This window comes from Cebidichthys violaceus, unplaced genomic scaffold (assembly GCF_023349555.1).
Source record: "Cebidichthys violaceus isolate CVI_PGR_0920_01 unplaced genomic scaffold, fCebVio1.0.p SCAF_20, whole genome shotgun sequence".
Lineage (NCBI taxonomy): Eukaryota > Metazoa > Chordata > Actinopteri > Perciformes > Stichaeidae > Cebidichthys > Cebidichthys violaceus.
In genome coordinates this window covers 1,342,219-1,369,728 of record NW_027176373.1, presented here as the reverse complement: position 1 = coordinate 1,369,728, position 27,510 = coordinate 1,342,219, and the positions used below count along the sequence as shown (strand labels likewise).

Below are 27,510 nucleotides of genomic sequence, written 5' to 3'. Positions count from 1 at the left end.
TATTCTCACTGCAATGTTTGTGTATAATAAAACAAAGAAATAACATCATGCACCACCAACCTTTGTTCATTTTCATTTAGAATTGTATGTGTGTGTGTGTGTGTGTGTGTGTGTGTGTGTGTGTGTGTGGCATTATATGTACATGTAAGATGCCTTATGACGTTGACTGGCTGGTAGCTAGCAGGCCAGCTTGCCAGTGATCGTCATTAGTTATAATTTTGATAAATCAAACATGCATAAGAAACCTTAGCAGTTGCTTTCTCGTCTAAAAGTTGGCAAGTTAAGGGTCTGGCTCATATCCTCTGCCATTATCGTAGATTGATGCTAAATGCATGCTGGGATACTGGTGGGGACTTAAAATTGTGACTTTTTATTGTTATTTTGTGAAAGTCCAAAATAACACAATTACAAGTGAGAATGCACATTAAGAACTGGGGCAGAATGTCTCAGAAGGTCCATGATATCCAGAGGAGACCACTTTTATCTGTGTAAAGTTGGCTGTGATGTATAAGCTCATTAATGTTTAAATTCACTGAATGTACAGAAAATAATTAAAGTTTTCTTCTATTTCATTTAAAGAAAGCATTTTAACTTATTAAAATGCTATATGGTGATTAACAAATCAGCCAACTTGGCTGTACACTCTACTTTGCCAATGGGAAGCTTGCCAGGCCCAGCACTGAACAGTCCCAAAGGGCCACTGCAAGGACCTCGGCAATTCAAACCTACTCACTTAAAGCCATTAGTGCCCCAGTGTTTACGCCTCTCTCCCTTTAGCCAACAAGGCATGGATGGATCCCAAACAGAAGTGGTAATGAGGTCCTAAGCAGCCTTGCGGCTTCAGACACAGAGACACTGGAGCAGAGCGGGCCAGTTCAGTCAGCTGCAGGGAATCGAGGCACAGAGAGGCCCGTAGTCCACTGTTGGCGGCTCACATGGGACTGTAAGGCAAATGTGATCCTGACACATTGTTCTGGCATGTATAATGGGGCCTTTTCAGGGCTCCTCAGGGGAGACCTGGGAGCCTGATCTTAAAGAAGTAATGTGACGTTGGTTTGATGGTTCTCCCTCCTCTGCACTTTTGTCTAAGGGCCTCGTTTATGAGAAGTTGTCCTATGACTCATGTCTGCCTGCATTTTCAATTAACTTTAAGGAAAAAGGTAAGACAGATAATGTGACAGTTGCATAGACATCTCATTCTGTTTCTCTGTTTCTTTTAAGAATGGTCAGTCCAGGCTGTCCAGTCATTCTGCTCCACCTCTTCAGCATTTTTGTACAGACGGGAGGTACGAGTCATCCTCCACATCAATTCCTTCATCTTTTAGGGTGGAGAAAAAAGTCCATTTAATGAGCTGTTTATTCTCCTTTTAGGTAGTAAGGATATCCTGTATCCGTATGGACCCGGCCATAGGGATCTAGAGACTCCAAAGATGGATGATGGGAGTTCTGCTGAAATTACTTTGCTCATTCACTTCATTTTTTTCAATATCCCCTACCGTTCCATCTATGTAAGCCTTGATCAAAACTCTTATTACTGCATAGAAATATATCCATCAATCTTAAAATATTGTATTGCAATGTATGAAGCATGAAATACAACCCTGTGTGTTCTGCCCACAGATCAACAACAACGGTGTGATCTCCTTCAACGTGCAGGTTAGCCAGTTCACACCAGAAGCTTTTCCCCTGAGTGACAGTCGATCGTTCATTGCTCCACTTTGGGCAGATGTGCACAACGGCATCCGCGGAGATGTGTTCTACCGAGAGTCCACCGAACCAGAAATACTGGAAAGGGCAACGCAAGATGTCCGGAAGTACTTCAAAACCATACCCACTTTCACAGCCACCTGGGCCTTTATTGCAACATGGCACCAAGTCACCTTCTATGGGGGAAGCCAGACAACCCCGGTAAAGTCCAAACACATTTCCACGCGGTAGCGTTTAGCTTAGCTTAGTCTGCTAAGCTAAATCTGAGCAGGGGGAACTGTTGGCTTCGGTCAATCGAAAAAAGTCAAGTTATCATTTTCAGAAACAACATGCTAGGTGGCTTTTACTCTTCTTTGGTGTTGGATGCTAGCAGTTTCCCCCTACTTTCAGTCTTTTTTCTAAGCTAGGCTAAAAACATCCAAGACCTCTGTCTACTGGCCCAATCAGCATTTAGTTGGTGTTTTGCTTGTCCAAAGACATTTTATACGTTGAGTTCAAACTGTGATACACTTGTGAATGTTTTTAGACATCTAAGTTACATATAACAGTTGTTTTCATAGCATTTTAGTGACGACATTTCAGTGTAAGGCAGGTTTTAACTGCACTGAAATATAGTGATTGAAATGCTGTGGAAGCAGCAGTTATATCTAGTTGAAAAAATTCACTACAACACCACTACCACCTTGTTTGAACTAGTAGACAGCAAATGAGATTAACTTGACATCACTTTGAATCGATATATGATTTAATTTCCATCAAATGCTGACAATCGTATTTCCCCAAATGTGAGAATTTCCCTTCAGTGACCATATCTACAGAATATAATTTAGTCAGACATTCGCCTAGTGCCATTTTGAAACTTATCCACTCATTTGTTTTTGTTGTGTTCAGTGTAAGCTTCTAAAGAACTGGGTTCTTAAATCCAATTTTGTACATCTGCTGTTTTTTCTGCAAGTGAAACATTTGTTGAATGTTGAAATGTTTCAGTTGGGGCATTCTTCTTTTTAGTATGTTATGTTTGTTCACTCTTTTTAAAACTATTTTCGTCCTCTTGTTTGATTAAAAGGTGAACACATTCCAAACTGTACTAATCTCAGATAGCGTGACGTCCTTCACCATGTTCAACTACGGAGAAATCACATGGAGCACGGGAACAGCCAGTGGTGGAGATCCTTTAACAGGACTGGGTGGGACGACAGCTCAGGTATTCTCACTATGGCCGTAGCAATTTCATGCGTATGTTAATCCTTTTATTGAAATTGACAAACAGTTTACCTCACAACCCTCACACCTTTCCCCTTTTTAGTCAGGTTTTAATGGTGGAGACATTGGTCACTTCTTCAACCTGCCGGGATCACGGTCAAATGATGTAGTGAACATTGAACAGACAACCAATGTAAATACCCCTGGGCGCTGGTTCTTCCGGGTAGACACTGAACTGGTAGATCCCGCCAATGGCTGCAGCTACAATGGTAAGTTGAAACGTCAAACACTGATATTTATGTCCACACAGGCTTCTCTTATGAAGAACTGTACTTGTAAATATCTCCTCTATCTTCCATACATCCTGTCCAGGGCGTTTTTACCGACGAGGGGAAGTTTTCTGGCTGTCTGACCAGTGTTTACAGCGATGCCGCTGCCTTGACATTAACAATGAGGTGCAATGCCACGAGGCTCCATGCGGGCAGCTGGAGACCTGCGAGCAGCAAGAAGGGGCCTTTTACTGCCAGCCAACCCGCACCAGCACTTGCGTGGTATTTGGCGACCCTCATTACCACACCTTCGACGGCTTCCTATATCACTTCCAGGGAACCTGCTCCTACCTGCTAGCTCGGCCCTGCTGGGAGGTGGCGGGGCTGCCTTTCTTCAGCATCGAGGCCAAAAATGAGAACCGTGGGGTCGCCTCTGTTTCTTGGCTTAGAGATGTCACAGTGGAGGTGTATGGTCACAGAGTCATGTTACCCAAAGGCAGTTTTGGAACAGTCCAGGTGAGAATCTGTGGACCATGTTTTTTGGGGTTGGATGTGTTGGAGTGTTGAGTCGGGTTTAGGTTTTGAGAGTTTTGTCATGATAAAGGTAGAAGAAGAAAGTCACAGTATTGTAACTGCACCAAGTTGTCTACCATTGTCCTTTGTTCCTTTTCTGATTATTCCTTTCTTCATCTCTCTAGGTGGACGGCTTGGTGAAGACTTTACCGGTCCAACTCCAGCTTGGTGCTATCAGGGTGTACCAGTCTGGGGTTGCCATTGCTTTAGAAACAGACTTTGGACTCTTGGTAACCTACGACGGCCAACACTATGCATCCATCTCCCTACCCAGCTCCTACTTCAACAACACTTGTGGCCTTTGCGGTAACTACAACGATGACCCCGCCGATGATCCTGTGCTTCCTGACGGCTCGCTAGCAGAGAGCGTAGTGGAATTAGGAGGCAGCTGGCGAGCAGAGGACACAGACTGGAGGTGTACAGATGGCTGCGCCCAGAACTGCAGCGTGTGTGACGCTCTTACAGAAGCCTTCTACTTTCGCTCAGACTACTGTGGGCTCATCAACAAAACCGATGGACCTTTTAGGGACTGCAGAGCTGTAGTGGACCCTACGGCCTTTGTGTATAGCTGTGTATATGACATGTGCAGCAACAGGGATAACATCACCACGCTGTGCCAGGCCATCCAGGCCTATGCTCTGGCCTGTCAGGCCCTTGGTGTCACGATACGGCCGTGGAGATCTCGCACCTTCTGCGGTGAGATTCAGTTTGATTCAGTTTACGCAGATTCTTCATCTTACATTAATTCACTTGTGTCATTTGACATCATGTCTTCTCTCTTACTGGTTCTCAGCTTTGTCGTGTCCGGAGTTCAGCCATTACCAAGTTTGCACGAGTGCCTGCCCGGCCTCCTGCTCGGACCTCACCGCTCCCCTGTATTGTGCTCACCCTTGCACTGAGGGCTGCCAGTGCGACCTGGGCCATGTTCTCAGCGGCAGCCGTTGTGTTCAGCTTGAGGACTGTGGCTGTGAGCACAACGGCCTCTATTACCCACTTAATAACACTTTCTGGGCAGGCCCCAGCGGTGAGGAAGGTGAATGTACCCTCCGCTGCACCTGCGGGCCTGCCGGGGAAGTCTCCTGCTTCAACGAGTCCTGCAAGGAGGGGGAGGTGTGTGTGGCGGAGGTGGGCTTGCTGGGTTGCTACCCTCGGAGGGAGGGAGTGTGCTCAATCAACCAGAACTCGGTGACAACCTCCTTTGATGGTACCTTCCTGTTGATCCCAGACGACAGCTCCTACTACCTGCTGAAGCTGTGCAGTGCGGTGCCGGCTAATGGCTCGATGGTTGAGGTGAAGATGGGCAGGCGGCTAGCGAACAAAGGCCCCACTTGGAAAAGACCTGTGGTAGTTACAGTGGCTAACCTGGAAGCGCAGATGGGAGGGATAGATTTTGATATAGTAAAGGTTAGTATTTTCTCTACAGAGCAAAATCCTTTTTGTCATCAATGTTTCGCTGTTGCATACCTATGGCTGTGACACCTTTTGTGTTCCAGGTGAATGGTGAACCAGTGGTGCTCCCATATGTCCATCCGATGGAGACAATGATGATCTACAGAGCTCCAGGCAATGCTACAGTGGTGGAGTCCCGTGGTCTGCTTCGTGTCCGGTACACTCGCCAGGGATACCTCAACATCTCCCTCTCCACCCTCTTCTACAACGTTACTTGCGGTCTATGTGGCGTCTTCAATAGCAATACCACTGACGATTTTCGTCTTCCAAATGGACGCCTGGCGGAGTCTGCTGAACAGTTCACAGAGGGCTGGCGGTCCATTGCCGATGACCTCACCTGTAATGGTGACTGCGATGCCCTGTATCGGATGTGCACAGACTTGCGCCTCTACCAGAATCCTTGGATGTGTGGCAACATCAATGACCCGGGGAATAGTTCATTTCTGGCATGTCATGCAGTGGTCAACCCCTCGCCATTCTTCAGGAACTGCTTATATAACATGTGTGTGAAGGAAGGGAATCGCTCAGCCCTGTGTTCTTCACTGCAGGCGTATGCCACCGCCTGTCAGGACGCTCAAGTAGGCCTCGCTTCCTGGAGGAGCGTCACCAACTGCCGTGAGTTTATATATCTTCACTTCAAAGCACAGACACTTCCAAACTTGTCTTACTTTGTTGTAACTTGTTAGCAAGAAATCTTGTCGACACATCAAAAACTGAAATGTTTTTTTTATATATTTTTTATTAATATATACGACATGACATTTAGTGAGGAGCATATCTTTTTAAAAAATCTAGGCTCGCAGTTTCTTTCTGCTTCCTGTTGCTGTGGTAGATGCACAAATATACCAGTATTTTCATATTTTATTTCCTCTATAACTCCCTATACTGTCGTTCCCCCTTTTGGAAGCCAAAAAGTTAGTATTTTCCCCATATAAAAACACCAAATTGAACTTTACATGTCAATTTGCTTTCTGAATAACCTGAATATTGATCGTGTTGCTTGCATCACAGCACTCTGGTTTCTTAATTGTGCCCAAATCAGATTCACAGGCCTGTTTCACAGCAGTCCTTTTGACTGGAAAATCACAAGTGGAACTAATAACAATGACAGTGACTCTGTTCCAGCAATTATTGAAATGCAATGGAGCAATATATTAATGTATTAGTCACACCTGTGTTTGACAAGTGAAAGTAAAAAGGCCTTCCAGTATTCTTCTTTAGATCCACTCCCCCGGTGCTCAATAGATTATGCTGCAGGAGTGGTTTGAGAAGACAAACATTTTCTTTTGCCATAAACTTGGTCACTAGTGGATTCCATTGTAACTGTGGTGAGTCCAAACTGTCTACATCTGCTACTGAGGGGAGAGATTAAAACTCCTCAAAGCCGCCATTCCATCCTACAGTGAGCGACTCAAATCAAAGGTTTTTGGAGGATTATTCTTGTAATATGGTTTTGACCATCTTTGCTCCTCTCTTCCAATGCTCTCCTGTCTCAGCTCTTCCCTGTCCGCAGAACAGTCATTTTGACGAGTGCACCGGTTCCTGCCCTCTGACCTGTGCCAACTTAGACGAACCTGAAGAGCCGTGCCCTCTGCCATGCCAGGAAGGGTGTCAATGTGAGGAGGGCTTTGCGCTTCGCGATGGCCTGTGTGTGGCACGCAGTGATTGTGGCTGCATGAGCCACGGACGTCAGCTGGCCACTGATCAGACTTTCTGGACAGACTGGGAGTGCCAGGAGCGCTGCTACTGCAATGGTTCTGACAACAGTGTATACTGTCAGCTCGCACCCTGTCACCCTGAGGAGTACTGCAAGGAGAACGACGGCCTGTACTTTTGCCAGCCGCGCACTGAGGCCCTGTGCGTGGTGGCCGGTTATGGACATTTTCTGCCATTTGGCGGTGTCCCGTTTGAACTGCAGAGCTCTTGTACTCTAAGGATGGCCACCACCAGCTGTGGGAGAGAGAACAGGGACCACGCAACCACGAGTGAAACGTTTCCTCAATTTAAATTGGCAGCTCGTAATGAGGAAAGGGACACAGGACAGGCAATTTGGGTGAGGGGCTTTGTACTGGAGGTCTACGACTATGAGATTGAAGTGTCTCGAAGCTACAAAAACACTGTCACGGTGAGTGCATGAAGCGTAAATTAAACAAGAGCTATGATTATGGAGTGTGTTCGTGTCAGGGAATACCTGTAATATGCATGACCCCTGAAAGTCACAGTTGTTGTATTTGTGAGGACATGTTATTTCTAATCAAGCCGATTGAATGACCAGGCAGAGGGTGAATTCCTCTTTGATTGGCTTAAGGTGGATCTAATTTCAATGGGCATCTTTTATCAGGCTGGATTTGGCTCAGACAAAACCCCGACCCTGAGCGACATTTGGACTGGGTTCACAAACCGACTAAAAGATCTGAGGAGGAATAGAAATGACACACATAACCCAACGCCCCCCCCCACACACACACAGACACACACACACACACACACACACACACACCAACCAGACAATTTTTGTTTGTCACATTCTTTCTGTCTCTTTCTGTTTTATACAATTAGATTATATGAGAAAACGCATAGAAGCTTAATGTTAATGTTATCCATTAATCACCTGGATTTCCCTTACACAGTTTTGAAAACATGCAGGTCAGTTGGATTAGAAACTATGACTTGGTACAAAAAAATGCTTCTGTAGGAATGTGTGTGTGTGTGTGTGTGTGTGTGTGTGTGTGTGTGTGTGTGTGTGTGTGTGTGTGTGTGTGTGTGTCAGCTGGTGTGCATCCTAGAATAAGAGCTAAACAAAGTAGAACCAGTTTTATTGAATCTCTCTTCTCTCAGGTGAATAAGGAGCGTTTGTACCTTCCTCTGAAGCTGGGCCCGGGGAAGGTCAACATCTTCACCTGGGGCATGCAGCTCATTCTGGAGACAGACTTTGGCCTGAAGGTGGCCTTCGACTGGAACACTCTCCTCCTGTTGACTTTTCCCCGCGACCTGTACAACACTTCCTGCGGCCTCTGCCAGGGCATGCCCTTGTCCCCTCCTACCCTCACCACCACTGACTGGGGCATGGCCTGGGCAGAGAGGGACACCTTCTGCCAGGTGGGCTGTGGAGACTCCTGCCCACGCTGTGGCCTGGGAGAGACGAGCGCAGCAAATGACTCCCCTCTCGTGGTGGCCAACACGAACGGCGACACGGACAATGGGGAAAATGAAGTCGACACAGGCATACGCTTCCACATCGGGAATGGACTGTATGTGTTTGTGGAGCCGGAGGCGGTGAGGCTTTGTGGGCTAATTGTGGATCGAGGTGGTGCGTTTGCACGTTGTCACAGCAAGGTGACGCCAGCGTTTTTTTATCAAAGCTGCCTGCAGGACACCTGTTTGGACCAGGGAGCTCAGGATACAGTCTGTAACTGGCTGCAGATGTATGCCAGCACCTGTCAGACCCAAGGGGTGCCTGTCACCGGCTGGAGGAGCGACACGCCGTGTGGTGAGTGCAAGTCTGGGCTCACCGTAGATTTTAGATATTTATTTGTCCAGGTTTTGATATACCTGTTTCTGAAAACTTGTCTTTCCAGAAACAATGTCTGTGTAACTGTAAATAAGTCCACAGAACACACTGTTAAAAGTTTTAATCTGGACTTTTTTTTTTGGTGGAAAGTAGTTCCAGTGAACTCCCCGAAAACCAAAGGTTGTCTTTTCAACATTAATGTTTGTGTGGGTTAAGCAAATGAGATAAGAAGTGTTAAATAGTGGGCTTTAGAGGTGTTAGTAGGATTAGTCGTGAACTTTGGATGGAGCACGGCTGTTCCTTCTACTTCTAGTCCTTATGCTAAGCTAGGCTAACCAAGCCCTGACTCATCTCATCTCGAAAAGAAAGGGAATAAGCATGTTTCCCAAAATGTTACTTTAAAGAGCTGCCGTAGAGACACATAAGCTCTATGAGTGGACTCTCCAATCAAAACTCCACAAATATTAACCCCTAAAAAATGAATACAGGAAAATGTCCAATGTGCACGATGTATTCAGTGCAGTCGTTCTCTAATATCTTTGCCAAACCTGCCTGCCCCCAGTCCAGAGCTGTTCACCTAACAGCCATTACTCCAGTTGTGTGTCGGTTTGCCCGCCCCAGTGCGCCCCAGCCCGCGGCCAGAGGGACTGCAGTCAGGACTGTGTGGAGGGCTGCCAGTGTGACCAGGGCTTCGTGCTCAACGGCAAGAGCTGCATCCTGCCTCAGAACTGTGGCTGCTACACTGATGGCAAGTACTATGAGGTCAGTCTCACATCCAGCACTACACGGAGTAACCTCACGTTAAATCAGGCAGGGATTACTAATCTATAAAGGAAAACCTTCACGCCAAATTTATGAATTGCAGTGTTACATCAGAATTTAGAATTGTTTGAACAGGGCTAAAACTAGAGATTATTTTCTGTTGATTTTGTTTTTGATTAATTGATTTATTATTGAGGCTATAGAATATAGGAAAATATAGAAGCATCTGGTATGTGAGTATCTGGAGTGCCTACCAACCCTAAAACTATGAAATAAGATAACCCAGGGTTTTTTTTCTGGGCTGCCTAGATCAGAAAACATGTGATTCAACGAGCCATTCAGATTTGGCACCCCATCCTATGTGTCACATTCAGGCTCATTAGAATACTACATACCTCCATCACCATATTTTTCTCACAAGCCAATCAGAGCAAACTTGGAGGGTGAAGACAGGTATATTCAGACAGACAGTGTGAGAAAAAATAATGGGTTTTTAGAACATTTAAGCTTGTTAACATGTTCTAGTAGAAACCCAAAATAGAAGTATGACCCTAATAATGAGCATGATATGTCCCCTTTAAAGGCCAAGGTGATTTTTTTTTGTCACTCAACTACAACATTAAATGTTTCAGCTCTGGTTTTAACATAAATCTTTCTTTATTTCAGCCCAAACAGCTGTTTTGGAACAACGACTGTACCAAACGCTGCCAGTGCATCGGACGAAACCTGGTCCAGTGCGACCCGAGGCGCTGTAAGGCGGAGGAAGAGTGCGCCCTGCGGTACGGAGTGCGGGGCTGCTTTGCGCGGCGCTCCCAACACTGCGTGGCGTCCGGCGGTGGGGTTTTCAGGACCTTCGACGGGGCGTCGCTGCGCCTCCCGGCCTCCTGCTCCTTCGTCTTGTCCACCAACTGTCATAAGCTGCCCGACCTCTCCTTTCAGCTCATTGCTAACTTCGATAAATGGAGCACACCCAACCTCACCACCATCTCTCACGTCTACCTTTACATCAACGAGGAGAATATACTCATCTCTGGCAGCACTGTCAAGGTGAGAGAAGCGCTCGTGCATTTGTCCGTACATCAGCCAAATACTGGAAATACGGATTGACCGTGTTATGATTTCTACACAGCAATTTGGTGAAATTGCATTTGTGCCAAATCTTTACAGTCAACTTACAGATCAACTAATTACATTTAATGTGAAAGGTGTTATATATACAATTAGCACCTGACTCCCCTCAGCTCCATGGAGCCTTTTGGTGCCTTTAGCTCATTGTTTTGGTTTTATGGTCCACAACTTCAATTTTTCCTTCACTCTCACCACTCTCATTAACCCCAAAAAGCTCTGATAAACCCACTGATAAAGACCTAGCTGACCAAAACAAAGTGAACATGTTTTGCCATAATTAAGGATGGGTTTACAGGCAATCGGTCGCATCATGGTTCGCGAACATGTCATCCATATCATCTTTGCAAAGCCATACTATGTCAAACGTGTATAATGTTTAGCTTGTTGTGGAGTTCTGCCCCCAAGTGGGTAAAAACAAGAAGAATGCAGCTTTAAAGCGGACCTGTGTAACTTTTGTTAAACACCGTGGCCACAGGTGACATTTATGGTGACAATGATGAATGCTATGGGCAGCCCAGTGTGTCAAATGATGTCGCTCCAATACGGTTGCAGTAAACACGTTAACATTGTGAATTCAGACAAAAACACTTTAGGAGGAAAAGATTGTGGTTTGGGTTACAAATGCTACTTTTGTAAATTGAAAGTGACACAAAGACAAACAACGTTGTTGGTTTCACGCAGGACATGAACAGCTGCCTCCTGGTTGAAAGTCCTGTGTTTGTTTGGGTGGCAAAAACCCGTTTCTTTGTAAGAGGAAGTTTGTGATATTTCTTCTTTCAAATGCTACTTGGTCTTGCTTTGATGAAATGATTATCTCTATATAGGAAGACTATTAGTTTATATAATCCACTTTCTTTTCTTCTGTCTATGTGCCGTCTGCCTTTATCAAACCTCTCCTCTGGAAACTAAACAAACGGTCCCAAGTCAAATCTGCCTTTTCTTGCCAGAGTACTTGCAGTGAAATTTACCAATTACCACTAATAGCCTGGTAGAGCTCCTCAAGTTGAAGCTTTAGGCCATAACATTCCACTGAAAGTGCACTCACAGAGGAAGATAATGACTTGCTGATTTTTTTTAATTTACTCTTAATCCTGCTTGATCTGAGTGAGCCATTGACAGCAGACGTTTTTCTCAACTGCCTTAAGAACTATGCAGGTATTAGCGATAATGGGCTCGGGTCACATTTACCAGAACAGTAATTACAACACCGTCATAATCTTTGCTTTGGGCTTTCATCTTTTACTTTCTTTTCTGTTATATGCTACCCCTCAGTGACATCCTTTGTGGAAATTAAATCAGTTTATGCAGATGACACCCTAATCTACATTCCTGCCCCAGGTAATCACGCTTGCATGTCTGTTTTCATATCTCTCAAGCAGGAGAAAAACAACTGCAATATTTGTTGTCTCTATGATATCACCTTGGTACATTAATTGCAAACCCATGGTTTCATTTTCGATTCCCTCCTCATGTTCAACAATTAAGGACATAACTAAAATTATGATATGTCCTTATTCTATGAGAATTTCTAAACCTTAAATTTTGACCTAAGCACATGGCTCACAAGTCTGACCCCAGCTGTACAACATGGTTGAAAACAATGGATTTTCAGATACTCTATATCTGTGATTGGGGTTGACAGTAATTTTACACAGCACTCTCTATTATCATCCTTTTTGGAGTTGTTATAGACCACAAACTATGCTGGAAACCATATGTAAATCACGTACAGACAGAAATGTCAAAGTCCATTGCAATATTGCACAAAACTAAAGACATCCTCAATCTAAACTCATTACATCATATTGTACCGTTCTTTTATAGTTCCATACTTTACCTACTGTTTGCAGATTTGGGGAAATACCTACAAAACTACCACAAATATTAATACTGCAGAAGAAAGTTATAAGAATTGCAAACTGAGCTGATCACAATGAACCAACCAGTGTATTGTCTATAAACTCACATGCTCTCAAATTTAGAAATTTGGTGGCCTTCAAAACGGCAACAATTAATGTATGAAGTTAAAAACAATAAGAAGTTCCAAGAACGTATCCAGAAGTTGTTCCAAATTTGAGTCAGTATGAACTTTACAAAAACAAAGATTAGAACAAATGCAAAACAAAGATGTATAACAGTCAAAGGAGTTTTGAAAAGGATATGAAAATGTGTCAAAACACTTGGCAAGTTTATTTGTATAGCACATTTCAACAACGAGGCAATTCAAAGTGCTTCACATAAAACCATTAAAAGCATCAAAACATAAGATCTTTTTTATGTTTAAGATTTGTTGGATATTTATAAAAAAAATATATTTATTTTGTTTCTTTTGTTCATCTTCAGTGTATAAGTTGAATATGAAATGTGTAATAAAACAAGTTATGTACAAAGGGTAGGCATAATAAGATAAGGCTTCAGCCTACACCTTTTACACATTACTTGCTTTGTCTCTATTTCACAAGTAATGGACTATTATTGTTTTATTATCTTTACATGAATTGAAAACAACCAAAATTAACTAAAACTAACCAACCGTAATCGGTTTATTTTTATTTCTGTTTGTGGAGTTTTTAATTCTAGTAAGATATGTTGCAAGGAGTAACATAAGTAACTTCACTTTCATCAAATCAACAATCCTGCTTATGTCAAATGGAAGGCCTATTATTACTTAGGCGTGTTGTGCTGGTCACTGAAAATAAATGAAATAAAAGTGACTTATGTCTTATCTCAGATATGTAAAGACGTCCATCTCCTGTGTCTTCACAGGTCAATGGTACACCGGTATCAGTGCCGTTTCTAACTGGGCTGATGACACGTCTGTCGACGTCCGAAGGTTTCATTGTCATCGACACACCCCAGGACATCCAGGTCCGGTACAACCACTTTAACACCCTGAGCATCACAATGGGCCAGCGGCTTCAGAACAAGGTGTGTGGCCTCTGCGGGAATTTCAACGGAGACCCCAGTGACGACTACATCACCTCCAGGGGGAAGCCGGCTGTCAGCGCCCTGGAGCTGGCCCAGAGCTGGAAGACCAACGGTATGCAGAACAGGTGGGTGAGGCTTACAAACATGGTGGAATATATTGTACACTATTTACTTGCATATAATCCTACAACTCTTGTGAAATCTTTCAGAAGTCAAAACGCAACATTAAAGCGCCACTAATCGACATAGTTACAATGACTACATGTATTCTGAAAAGGGTCTGTCATAGTGACAAACTCTCAGAGATTTATCACCAAACTCTGCAGTTCTTTCAGCCTCTTCGGTTTATTGTTTTGGCTTTGCAGCCCACAAACTCCAATTTCATCACTCCCCATAGTTGGCTGCAAGCTGGTTTAGAAAGTGAAACATCTTGCAGCTAAAGAGCCAGATATGTCCTTCAGGAGTTGGTGGAGACCAAACCAGAGTTAGAGGAAGACTCCAAATGAATGATCGTGTTGCTCTGTTTACATTGGTTTGGGCTGACAGGCTGGCACATTCACCAGCAGCAGAATGATTATAATGTAGTTGGGCTGTTAGGACCGGATACAATTGGGACTTTTGCTGTGTAGCTTGGTCTGTAAGTTTAGAGACTAGGGGCATAACCGGCTGGCTGCTCCTCATTTCCTTTGTCATGCGGTCTCTTGAAAAAATCTAAATATAAAGTGCTCTGTTTTTCTATCTGTAAAGGAAAGTTTGTAGACAGCTTAACATACACTAAAGTTAACTAACTTCATCACCAACAATGCCGGTCCATGCTCAGCGTACATACAGATCGGAAAAAAAGTGGCACAAGCAAATAAGAATAATGATAAAATAATAACTTTGATAGTTGGACGTTTGGTCTTCCTCCTCCAGCTGTGATGAAACCCAGTTCGTGGCTCTGGCTCAGTCCTGCGACAACACGGCGGTGCTGGCGCTGCAAAGTGAAGATGCCTGTCAGAAGCTCACCCAGCTGAAGGGTTTCTTCCAGCCGTGCCACGGCCTGCTGGATCCCCGGCCCTTCTACCAGTCCTGCTACCTGGACGGCTGCTACAATCACCGCAAGGCTCAGGTCTGCGGCTCTCTGGCGGCCTACGCAGAGGCCTGCCGCTCCATGGGCACCCTCACCACCAAGTGGATCACCCAGGAGAACTGCTGTAAGGGCACCGCGAGGCACCAGCCTCTCTCAACACACACACACACACACACACACACACGGCTCTGCATGTCTCTTGTAAAGTTTTATGGGTGGCAGATGAGTGTATCAAATGTTTTTTTGTTTTTTTTGACTGGACAGTAAGAGGAAACTAACATTTTAAGCTAATTAAGATGAAACTGCAACAGTTGATAAGTAATAACAAATAAGCCCTTGGCAGAAATTTCCCACAGTGCATTTCATCAGCCACAGTTTGGTTGGTTGAGTTACCATACTGCAATGTTTACTACGTTTTTTTTCTGGAGACCCAATTTTAAAAACATGACAAACCATCGCGACCCAATTCACAATAGGCCTTATTTATAAGTCGTGTGAATTTATGCGTAAATGGACCTTCCTGACCATTTTTACTGACATTTCTGTATCACTGTATCTTATCTTGAAAAGGTAAACAAGCCATTTCAAAAAGATATATATACGTACTTTTGTTCTATGCATTTGTTATTGAAAACATATTTCAATACATTATAAATGAGACCAAATGAATGCATTTAGGTGGCGTTAACAGGCTCTTGTTTTTTCCTCTCATTAGTTAAACAAGCCTTTGATATTCTATTTAATATTATAAGTAGGGAACAATAATCAGAACAATACTGGCATTCAGGCTCCCTCATGTGGCTGAAAGGTGTACTGCAGAAGTAAACATTAAATAAGAGACAATGGAAGAAATCCTACAAATTTATTTCTCCTGCATCTTTTTGAATGCCAAAACTGATGAATATGCGTGTTTAGTTCTTGAGCTAACGGTGTGTGTGACAGCTAACATTGTGTGTGGACCTGTCTTTAGCAGAATGGATCTACGACCCCTGTGCAGGAGAGATCTGCACAAACTTCACCTGTGAGCTGGAGAGCGATGGTGACCTGTGTGGCTGTCCGGAGTTGCCTACCAGCACTGGAGGTGAGCGCTTCACAAGGCATCGAGGTATCATTTCATCTTTCCCCTGTTTTAGTCCTAAACCAAGTAGTTTGTTGTAACTCAGGGGTGGCAAAACCTTTTTTGATTCTGGGCCACACAATAGTGAATGAGTAGTTTTCAACCAGTTGCGCTGCAAAAACAAACATCGGTCTCACACTGCCATGTGCAGTACTTGATGTCCGTCTGTGTGTCTGACAGGTGACGATGACATCATCCAGGCGGAGGTGAACTGTAAGCATGCTCAGATGGAGGTCTCCATCTCCAAGTGTAAGCTCTTCCAGCTGGGCTTTGAACGAGAGGACGTCAGGGTCAACGACGAGCACTGCGCCGGTATTGAGGGAGAAGACTTCATCTCCTTCCACATCAACAACACGAAGGGACACTGTGGCTCCATCGTACAGGTCAGCTCACGTTCATTCATTTTCTTACTTGCTTCACGAGTCTCGGCTGTTCTGATTCATTTTCTTTCTAGCTAGATCGGCTTTTTTTTATATAACCGTTTATTTTTTCTAAAACCTTCCTCTATTCCTTTTACTTTTCTTCCAGTCAAAGTTTGGCAAAATACCAAAAATGTGATATCACTCTCATGTCTGTGTTGACTGTGTGATTAGCCTAGCTTAGCATAAGGGCTGTCAACGGAAGAAGCTGCTAGCCTGGTTCTGTCTGAAATAAAAAACCTTTTAACGCTGTATCTCAAGCTTCCCGGAGTGTTTTTGTCACAGTAAGGTTGCCAGGTTTGTACCATCATACCTCAGCAGAGTCATTTACCAAAACCTGGGGTCAAACCGCATCTGGCAACCTGTGCTCTGTCCAGAAACGTTTTAACAGAAGCACTGGTCAAATGAATAAACTGTTGTTCGCCACGAAATGCTTCCAGCACGTAATAATAAACAATGTGTTTGTTAATTAAATACATGTGTTGAGTATGTTCCCGAGGTGCATGCTAAGGCCGGTTTACCAGATCTATAGTGATCTTCTAATCTCACTTGCTTCCCTGTTTTCCTGACAGTCGAATGGCACACACATCATGTATAAGAATACTGTGTGGATAGAGAGCGTGAACAACACCGGGAATGTCATCACCAGAGACAAGACCATCAACGTAGAGTTTTCCTGCGCCTACGAACTGGACCTGAAGATCTCGCTGGAGACTGTCCTCAAGCCCATGCTCAGGTCAGATTAGAGCGCATGTAGAATAGTAGGTGTACTTCGGTTAAAACCAAATGTCTATGGCTAGCCATAACAACCAGCTACGTTTTCTCCTGCAGCGTGATAAACCTCACCTTACCGACCCAGGAAGGAAACTTCATCACCAAGATGGCTCTGTACAAGAACTCCTCGTACCGAAACCCGTACAGGGAGGGCGAGGTGGTGCTGAGCACGCGAGACATCCTCTTCGTGGGCGTCTTCGTGGAAGGGGCAGATGAAAACCAGCTGATTCTCATCGTAAACATGTGCTGGGCCACGCCGTCCCGCTACAGCAGCGACCGACTCCGATATATCATCATAGAGAGAGGGTAGGCTTGGACACCCCGCAAACACACACACACACACACACACACACACACACACACACAATGTAATCGTCCTTAGCATCACACACAGACACACAACTAATGATTTTTTGTCATTGCTGATTAAACTGGGGGGACGTTTTTTAATTGAATGGTTTTAGAAAAATAGTGAAAATTGCCCTTCGAAATGTCCCAGACCCAGATATGGTGTCTTCAAATAGCTTGTTTTGTCCAAAACAGTTAAAAAGCCAAAGATATTTGATTTACAATGACATAAAGCGGCAAAATCCCAAATACCACAACCAGATTCAAGCATCGTTTCAGCATTTTATTTTTCATAATGCTACTTACTATGCTAAAAATATATGAAAATATGAAATATTTAAATCAGTTCTCTTTTTAAATTAGATATATTGCATTCTCTGTAGCATTTTCAATGTCTATGATGCATTATAAATGCACTTATAATGAGTTAGAATCTTCTTATAGCACCGTGCGAAATGTTTGTTCGTGTGTAAAGGCCTTAAATCTGTAGGACTTGAAGCATGAGACAGTCAGTAGAGGGAGTTTGGAAGGGTCCAGTGTAGTATCAGTGTTATATAGGGTGGTGAATGTCCAATAAGGAATTTAAGGATGAAAATAAGCCACATTTTAAAGTAGCAGTGCCTACTTTTTGCAGTATGAAGGGCAGATGGTGGCTGATGCTGTGGATGAAGGCCGATGGACACTCAACACAGTCTATTCCTTTAATACCGGTCTGTCTCTAGGTGTCCAAACATTAAGGACAACACCATCGGCATGGCAGAGAACGGCGTCTCGCTCACCTGTCGCTTCCACGTCACCGTCTTCAAGTTCATCGGGGATTACGATGAGGTCCACCTCCACTGCGACGTCACCCTGTGCGACTCTGAGAGAAACGCCTGCAAAGTGGTGCGAAAGCCTTAAAAACCTCTCAAAAGTGAAAAGTGGTGATGAAACAATGTCTGCTCTATTGATGTATGTGTGTACTCTGCATCCAGAACTGTCCACACAAGAGACGCATGTACTCGGAGGACAGTGATCATAAAGAGCACATATTGTCTGTGGGACCCATAAGACGGAGAGGTAAGTAAGGTATTTTAAGGGCTAGTTGTCATAATTCTCTTTGGTATTCCCTCTCAAATCTGTGGAAATCTGCACGGGATTCAAAACAAAATAACTCATAATTGAATTTCTCATATCCTCAAGAAACATTTTAAATACAGGAACAATGTTGTCCATGTTCACTTTACAGAAATGATTCATTTCCAAATCTAATTCCAGCACTTTCCACAGCTATTTAGTCAAATTCCAAAGCTTTTTGGGGGATTTTCATGACTCGCCTGTGACGTCTACCTTTAGAATCAGACTGGTGCGAGGAGGAAAACGGAGGCTGCGAGCAGATCTGCTCCAGTAAGACGACCGGACCGGTCTGCAGCTGTGTGACCGGGATGCTGCAACGAGATAGGAAAAGCTGCCGGAGTAAGCGCCAGACACACGAGTACTCACGAAAAAACACACACACACACACATAGTACTGCGAAGCTGTTTAAAGTCACCTTCATGAAATTAAATTCATCAATTCACATTCATACCAGACTTGAAATCTATAATTTAGTGATTATAAAGCAGAGCGCTGCGATGATCTGAATTAGGAAAAAATGCTGAATTCATCTCTACTTGTTTACATCTACGTCTCCCTCATCATTTTTCCAATGATTTCCAATCACACTCTCCTTATGAAACACTCTGCTGTGGATATTTCACAGGAGCAGCCTGTACAACTTCACAAGTAACACAAGCTGGACAATTGATGCAGAAAAGGAGGCATTAGGAACCTACTACCTGCGCCGCTGCACACTATCTGGATAGCTAACACTACTTTGATACCGATATGATAAAGAAATTATGGTTTATCTCATTTACCCAATGTCTGAAGCCCATATGTGTATATATGTGTGTATATATTTATTTATATTAATTTCTATACATTTTTATTTATATTTATATATTATATATTATATTTATTTGTATTTATATAGTATATATATTTCTATATATATTTATTTATATTTATATATATTTATAAAACAATAAACAAACCAAACCATATACATATGTACTGTATATACACAACACATTTGTGATGTAACACAAGAAAAAGTGCCACCGAGCATCCTCTATAATTGATGTTTTCTTCTTTTCCCAGCTGTGAGCTCGAGCTGTAACCTCACACCTGCGGTCTCTCTGCTGAGCATCAGCGCTGTGATCTCCATGTTCCCGGCTCGTATTCACACTCTCCTCTCCTAACACCCTGCGAGCCGAGGAGGACATATGATAAAAAGAATAAAACACAGAGAAGACTTGAAGATGCACACAAAAGTTTATCAGCATGAATTAGCCAGTAGATCAGCTGTGTTCCAGTCAAAATATCCAAACAGGACACTGTGCATTGACAAACGTTTGAGTCCACTTATTATTGATGCAACCCGAAGGTAACTAAACAAGACACAAGACAAGTGCACCAGCTTCTTCACCGCCTCCATTATTTTTTATACATCAGGACACCTCACTGTGTGTTATCATCTACAGCCAGTATGTGTAGAGATTATAACATCTTTGGCTTTTTTTTGTTGAAAAATGTGTGCATTACTCTCTGCCACGGGGTCTTTTTTTTTCACTACCACTAGATGGCGCCAAAGTCAGACATTTTCTTATCCTTATTATATTGTGTTTAAGGCGGTCATTCCCAAAGACTCGTTCAGGACCCATAGATGGGACGCGGGAGATTTTATTAGGGTCGCCAAATACATTTGCAGAACTTCCTCTGTAGTCGTTTATGCAACATTTAAATCTGCAGTACACCTTTGAGACACATGAGGGAGCCTTAATATTTGTTCTGATAATTGTAGCCTACTTATGACATTGAAAGTAATATGACAGGCTATCTATCGTACATTATGTTCTTTTTAACCGATTAGAAAAAACAAACAAGAGCCTGTGAACTTTATCACCTATTGTGAATTGGGTCGGGCCAAGAATTGATACCTCAGGAAAATGAACAGCGGATTAATCAATAATGAAAATAATGATTACATTCAGCCCTAAAAGCAGCAGACTTACATGTATCCTGCATTAATTACCATGGTCAATACCCGTAGCCATGTTTTGTTTTTTTTCCTCATCCAGGTGTGTCGTGAGTTATCCAGGTGTGTCTGAAATTAAAAGTGTGTGGATATAAAAAATTCTTCTGACTTTCTGTCTTTTGGACAGTAGATCTACTGGCTAGCTTTAACCAGAGCAGAGCTGATCTATTAACTTCCTATTTGAACTACTCTAATTCAAACATACACCAGTTTGTGGCAGCAAAGAGGAAAGAATGATGTATTTCATAAACAGTGGGGAGAGTACATTGTGCACAAAGTGAGTATTTATGTGTGAGAAGGGCACCTTGTGAAATGAATACTCTTGTTTTTAACTCAGATTTCTGGTGTCACAGATCAGTGCCCAGATTGTAAGATATGCAATTAGTTTTTATTCATTTTGTATCACTTCTATCTTAATCAGTTATAGTGTTGTAACACTTCTGCCATTGTTATTGACTGTTGGCTGTGACTTGTTGATTCGTTGAACATGTTGCCTGTAAAGATGGACATGTAGAATACTGTCAAGAGAGTAAGGTTCTCCAAGCATGGTCCCTGGTCAATGTTTTCTATTTGGCACCTTATGCGTTCTCAATGTCAATCTGTGTCACCACACGTCTTATGTAACCCTTCAGTGCTCTTTACTGAAGTTTTGGATTAGTTAGATGGCAGTTTTTCATAGGTAGGCCTGTTTTGCTACCTTCTATGTACAAATGTACAGTCATTTCCTGTCACTTTGGTAGTTTATGTCATGACTTTTTTTTGTTTTGTTTGATGCTTAAAAACATGACCAAAGGATGTTCTATTCTTTGAGAGCAGTGCCACCCGACTTTTAATAAATGAATAAGTTCTCAAAGTCAGTGCGAGTCGAGTTTATTTGATGCTTAGCACGCAGCTATGGCTATTCGGGGCTACAAGAGTGGTGGAAGAAGTATTTATCTTTTTCTTAAAGGGCCAGTGTGTGGCATTTGGGGGGATGTATTGGCAGACATTAAATATTGTATTCATAACTTTGTTTTCATTAGTTTATGATCATCTGAAACTAAGAATCGTTGTGGTTTTGCTAGCTCAAAAGCAGCCCTTCATATATAGGGAGCGGGTCCTCTTCACTGTGTCCACCATGTTGCTCCGCCATGTTTCTACAGCAGCCCAGAACGGACAAACCAAACACTCGCTCCACGAGAACCTTTTGCATTTTTCACAATAATGTATATTATATTGTTAGATTAGAATTACCAATGTATTAATGTGTTCATCATATTAATGTTGCAGCTGGTAAAGATGGGGATCATCTTTATTACTTTACAGGCTGCTGGGGAGTTTATTAGAGGACCTTCTCTACTCACTGGTCGCCCTAGGTTGGTCCTCTAAAGGACTTAAAATGTATCATTCTTGATTCTACTTTGTACTCTTTTAAAAAAGACTGCATTATGTGTGATGTAATGAAAAAGGTTAGCTAAATTGAGATCCAGAATTACAGAGTTTGAATGTAAAAATACACATTAATATAAAACTAATATGATTAACCTTAAAATTACAAAGAAAATCGTTAAATTGTTGGTATGGACATACACCTTTATATAATGAGCTAGATATTTAATTACAGGTAATTATTGTTATTTTACATGAATTTGTATGTAATTTAAAAAAGCAGTAAAAATACTGTATAAATAATACAGTAATTTTTTTGTACAAAAATTAGAAAAAAAATGAATTTGTTATTATTAGCATAATACTTAAATTAACAGTTGGGTTGTTAATTTACAGATAATGCCTGTAATTTTACAGAGTTTTGTATATAATTTTAAAAAACAGAAAACCTACTGTAAAGGTTTAGTTATTTTTCATAAAATTAGGATTTTACAGTGTATGCTATAATGTAATAATTTATTAGATGATTACATTTATCAAAATAAGCAAAGAAACTAAAGCTTAAAAAATTATTGTCGAGTAAAAAGTAAAAAATATTTACTTCTGAAATGTAGTTAAGTAAACATAATCTATAAAGTAACAGTAAATGGAATTACTCAAGTAAACTACAAGTACCTCAAAGTTGTGCTTAAGCACAGTACTTGAGTAAACATACTTACTATTAGTTACTTTCCACCACTGAAGAAGTGTCAGTATAGTTACACCAACCAAAATAAACCTTTACAATCTTTACAGATTCTTTATTTCACTTGGAAAAAATATTGAATTACCATAAATTTTAAAGATTACATGTTCAGTTTTATTTCATTTTTCGTATGAGCGTTTAAAAAGGGCTTGAACATAAGTCATCTTGCAGTGTTTTGAACTTGGGTCAATGCCTCCTAACAACACAATCCCAAGAAAATGATATGCTTTATTCAGTCCACACCTTGTGATTGTGTTCAGTTATTTGGAAATTGCAAAGTCTATTCAGGTGAATTCCTTCCACAATGAAACCTTCAAAGCATTTATGTAGACTTTAGTCATCCATCAGTGACATTTGACAGCAGCTGAATGTGGAATGACAGGAACTAGATTGGGCTGTACTGTTCAAAGAAGGCTGAAAGAAAATGTATAATTGATTGTAGTTGCAATGTAATTCATAACCTTTGTTATTTTGTAGGTGTTGCACTTCCTTTATAAGTCTTCTGCCCAATGCAGCTATGCAGCGAGCTCAACACACTTCCATTTAAAAGTTAAAGACACGAGACGGCCTTAGAGATTTTTAATCAATGTAATTGTGAAAATTTAAAAACAATATTGCACAACAATCAGAAATCTGAAAACACTAAGAATCCATGAAAAAGAGTTGAATTGTAAATATTAGTTAGTACAGTAACGAGGAAACTGGATTTAGATTAGCTGTCAAATTAGTTGTGTTGTACTTCACGTCTGGAATACACAAAGTATCACCAGTGAAAGATCAACAGGAAGTTGAAGTACAACAAAGTAATGGATTTAGTAAAGATACACGAGAGTTTAAGTAAAAAAGAGTAAAATTCAAAGCAGTTATCCCAACAGTAATTCAGCATCTACTGAAAAGAATGTTTTATTAGAAACACATTAGCTCCAGACAGCCACATGTAGTTAGCTTCGATGGCAGTAAATGTATCAATAAAAAAACTAAATTATATTGAATCATAAAACAGACAAAATAAAAAAGAATACAAAAAAAAACATGGAAATATTGTCTAAAATGGGGGTACTAGTACCCTGAGTACAGCAGGGGGTACGTGACAATATTTTAAAATGTTAATCTCAAAATATCAGTCATGTATAATTCCTAAAATAATCATAATCAAGTTAATAAAATGTAAATGTACAGCCTGGTCTCACCAAATGGTGTGTGAATGACACGCCAATCCCTTATTCATATGTGTGTGTGTGTGTGTGTGTGTGTGTGTGTGTGTGTGTGTGTGTGTGTGTGTGTGTGTGTGTGTGTGTGTGTGTGTGTGTGTGTTAGTTTGTGTATGCAAATACTTAAATGGTTGTTGTAATTCTTTTGTGTGCCACATTAAAGTTATTATTGAAGTTATCAAATATTCATTATGTTATGTATGAATTAATGTGAAAGCAGAATTCTATATTTTAGCTAGTCAAAAATAATAGTTATTTTTTTTATGTATTTAAACTTAATTTTTATTTTCAATCTAACAATCCAACAATAATCTAGAATACATCATATTTTATAAACTGAGCATAAAGTTTGTATGTAAAGCTTTAATCTTCAAAGGGACTAAAAACTACAGCAATCAGTGAAAAGTACAATCTTTGCCAGATGTAGTGGAGTAAAAGTATAAACTAGGAAAACATATGGTTTTAAAATATTTGGTTTTCCCAAATATTACAATTAATAATATATATTTTACCTGTACCTCTATTCAGACTGTCTATTGTAGTACCCTTCAGGCCAGTTAGTTCTAAAATCTAATAATAACGATAATACTGAATATCTACCAATATAACGTTTTTCATAATAAAACTGAAACAAAAGTATTTGCGGTTTACATAAAGTATTACTTTAATTTGCTGTTCGGCTCATACCATACTCAAAAAAGCAGTTTCCACGCATCTGTTACTTATTGTGTCTTCTTGCTTTGTATTTGATTATACATGATTCACCGCTCTTTGTAAAGGCAGCTACGGATGTGACTCACTGTAAAGTTTAGGTAAGGCGACGTTTATAGAAAAGGCTTCCCTTAGGTTTGCTCAGGCGTGATTACTGCTCCAGGTATTCCCTCGCTGATGTGCATGTGTACAGTATGCAGGCCTCGCCTGGGGGGTGGAGGAGCAAAGTGGAAGTACATTATGAAAGGAGCGGCTTTGTTATAATGGAAAAGGTGTGTTTGAAGATGTCATTGCTGTAATTGTTTGAGAGAGTGCTTTCGTAGCAATGTTACCTCTTGCTGACAACAGTAGCAGCTTCAGACTTGTACGTCTGTGAGATAATTCATTTGTATTGCAAGCATGTACTCTTGTCTTGTTGCATAACATGGCATTCAGAGGTGATTATTAACAGTAGTTAGCAGCACATGGCTGTTATCTTGATCATATCTTTCTTATCAAGTTTAACCCCCACCTAAATGTCAGTTTTGCCGCATTATATTAATATCACATATCAATGATTAATGATTCAGTAAAGTTTTGTTTTCAGAGAGGTGTTAAAACAAAATGCCATGGGGGTCATTAAAAAAATCAAGTGAGTTCATCTGCCTTGAAATATTAGTGTGCTCAGCAACTTTCTTGACAATCTGTCAATTTTAGGATAACATATGGACAGAGTTGCCATTTTTAGTGTCCAAATTGTCAGGTGTTCAACCTCTGGGAGCATGAATAGGTTTAGTAATTCCCTAAATTAAAGCCCAATGTGGAGAATTTCCAATGTAATTATTGCATGATTCAAATTATTCTGCTGATGTAAGGTTTTATTTAGCTGTGTTGTGTTCAGCCTTTCATTCTCAGTAAAGAGCAGCAGTCTTGCATTGCTGTCTATCATTCATATTCCCCTCAGGTTGAATTTCAATAACCTCGGTGGTCCCCCTGACTTTTCCTCGAGTGTCATCATGACGTTGACATTTGTGGTGTTGATTGAAAAATCTTAACAATAATCAGAAGAACTTGTGTAAAATCTGGTACCAACATTCATGCCCCCCTTAGGATGACTTGTAAGAAATGTGGTGATCTCTTAACTTACCTGCAAGTCAAAAATGTAATTTGTCCAAGGCCTATACAGCACTGATTACATTCATATCAGCCTCAGCTGTACTTTGTGTTTAGCGGTAATCGGGCAAATGTTAGCATGCTAACACAATAAACAAAGATGGTTACTTTGGTAAACATGACAGCAAACGTGATTACTGCCTCAAGGTGTTCCCTCGCTGACGTGCATGTGTGCAGGATGCAGGACTCGCCTGAGGGTGGAGGAGCAAAGTGGAAGTACATATTTACATGTTGCAATTAAGGGAGCGACTCTGTTTTGACGGAAAAGGCGTGTTTGAAATTGAAATTGTTGTAATTATTTGGGAGTGTGCTTTCAGAGCGATTTTTTTTTTTCTCTAGCTGCAAACAGTATCAACTTCATACCTGTGTGTCAGTGAGATAACATTCATATCATGCATGTACCCTAATCCTGTTACATAACATGGCATTCAGAGGTGACTGTCAACAATAGCTAGCAGCACATTGCTGTTATCTTGATATCTCTCTTATCAAGTGGTATCCCCCCCCCCCTAAATGTCAGTTTTGCCACATTTTATAGGTATCACATATTAATGGTTGATGATTTTGTAAAGTTTGTTTGCAGAGAGGTGTTTAAACAAAAGGCCATGAGGGTCATTCGAAAGAAATCAAGTGAGTTCATCTGCCTTAAAATATGAAAGCGCTCTGTAACTGATAAACCTGGAATGTGATCAGAAAATATGTCTGTGCTTGTGCAGTAAAAGTCTGCTATGACTGGAATGTGTCAAAGTTAGCTGGTCACATTCGTCTTCAATGCGTTTGGGTGGTTAATTATTACGTTTGTAGAAAGGGATTCCCTGACTCAGTGTTCCTGTTGGATCGGCTTGTACATCTGTTTGAGGTGTTCCCTCACTGACGCACTGTGTTCCCTGTACACTGTGTTTTCACGGTGTGGCAGTTGGGTGTGATTGGAATTCCATGTTTTAGTGTTTTGTTCCACTAGTCAGTTACTGGTCAGATTAATGTATAATTTTATTTTAATATTCACAATCTCCAGAGGATAGATCCTGACATTATTTGTGACCCCCCCTTACCTTTCTTCTAGCGCTACAATCAAGCCAAAATGTCCCATTTTACATAAAAAAAAAATGTAATACATTGTCTAGAGTTTTCCTGAGCATATTCGTGCTCCCAAGGGGTTAAACCCTTCTGTTATTCACTCCATCCAAGAGACTCAAAGTTCTTTAGTTCTGCTCAATCAAGAGACACGTTGTATGGTTTCACTGCTCCCCGAATACAATGATACAGGTATAAAACCTGATTCATCAGCTAAGTATCGCGTGTTACGTGACTCTAAAAGCACTGGACTAAGTGATTTGTAAGGACACGTAAAGGTTTACGAGGCCAGCTATCATGTTTCTTATCACACTCTCAGCTGTTTCTGTGTCAAGTCAGACCCACAGTCGAAAGATCAAAGTCAAAGTCAGCAAATCTCTCTGCTGAGGTTTTGGGGCGGTGGAATGAGAGCTTTTCTGCCAACACACATTTTACATTAATAATATATAGATATATGATTGTATAAAATGCAGATTTGTTAAGAAACCAGTGGTTCCCAACCAGTCAAAAAACAGTCTCTGGTTGTCGCCGATTGTCAAATTTCAGATGTTTATGAGTTGATAGCAGTTCTACTAAAAATACATGGTTTCATTTAAATAAATCTTAACAAATATTTCACAACAAACAAGAAATGAGTAGAGCAAAAAGTAAAGAATGTCTCTATCACGACTTCTTCTGTCCTAGCTTGGACTAAACCTCTGGACTAAACTATAATGTTATAAAAAGTTGTTAAAACTAGCTCCACCTCAACCAGCTACAGTAAAAATGCTGCTTACTCAATAAACCTAATATTATTACATATTTAAAAAAAAAATACAGGACATTTTACTACTGAGTTCTTTTACTTTTGATACTCTGAAGTCTAGAGGT

At 41.3% G+C, this 27,510-nt stretch overlaps 1 protein-coding gene across 1 annotated transcript; it reads left to right on the top strand.

Moving 5' to 3' along the window:
- Positions 1 to 1,222: 1,222 nt before the first annotated feature.
- Positions 1,223 to 19,543, top strand: tecta (tectorin alpha). Its single transcript, XM_068716601.1, has 23 exons — positions 1,223 to 1,286; positions 1,372 to 1,508; positions 1,621 to 1,908; positions 2,774 to 2,911; positions 3,014 to 3,179; positions 3,283 to 3,695; positions 3,878 to 4,448; positions 4,546 to 5,156; positions 5,246 to 5,816; positions 6,698 to 7,326; positions 8,040 to 8,691; positions 9,275 to 9,474; positions 10,141 to 10,521; positions 13,369 to 13,655; positions 14,446 to 14,726; positions 15,573 to 15,683; positions 15,900 to 16,102; positions 16,711 to 16,874; positions 16,970 to 17,218; positions 17,983 to 18,145; positions 18,235 to 18,319; positions 18,596 to 18,715; positions 19,443 to 19,543. The coding sequence occupies exons 1-23, from the start codon at positions 1,223 to 1,225 to the stop codon at positions 19,541 to 19,543; spliced, it is 6,585 nt and encodes a 2,194-aa protein (XP_068572702.1).
- The last annotated feature ends 7,967 nt before the right edge of the window (positions 19,544 to 27,510 follow it).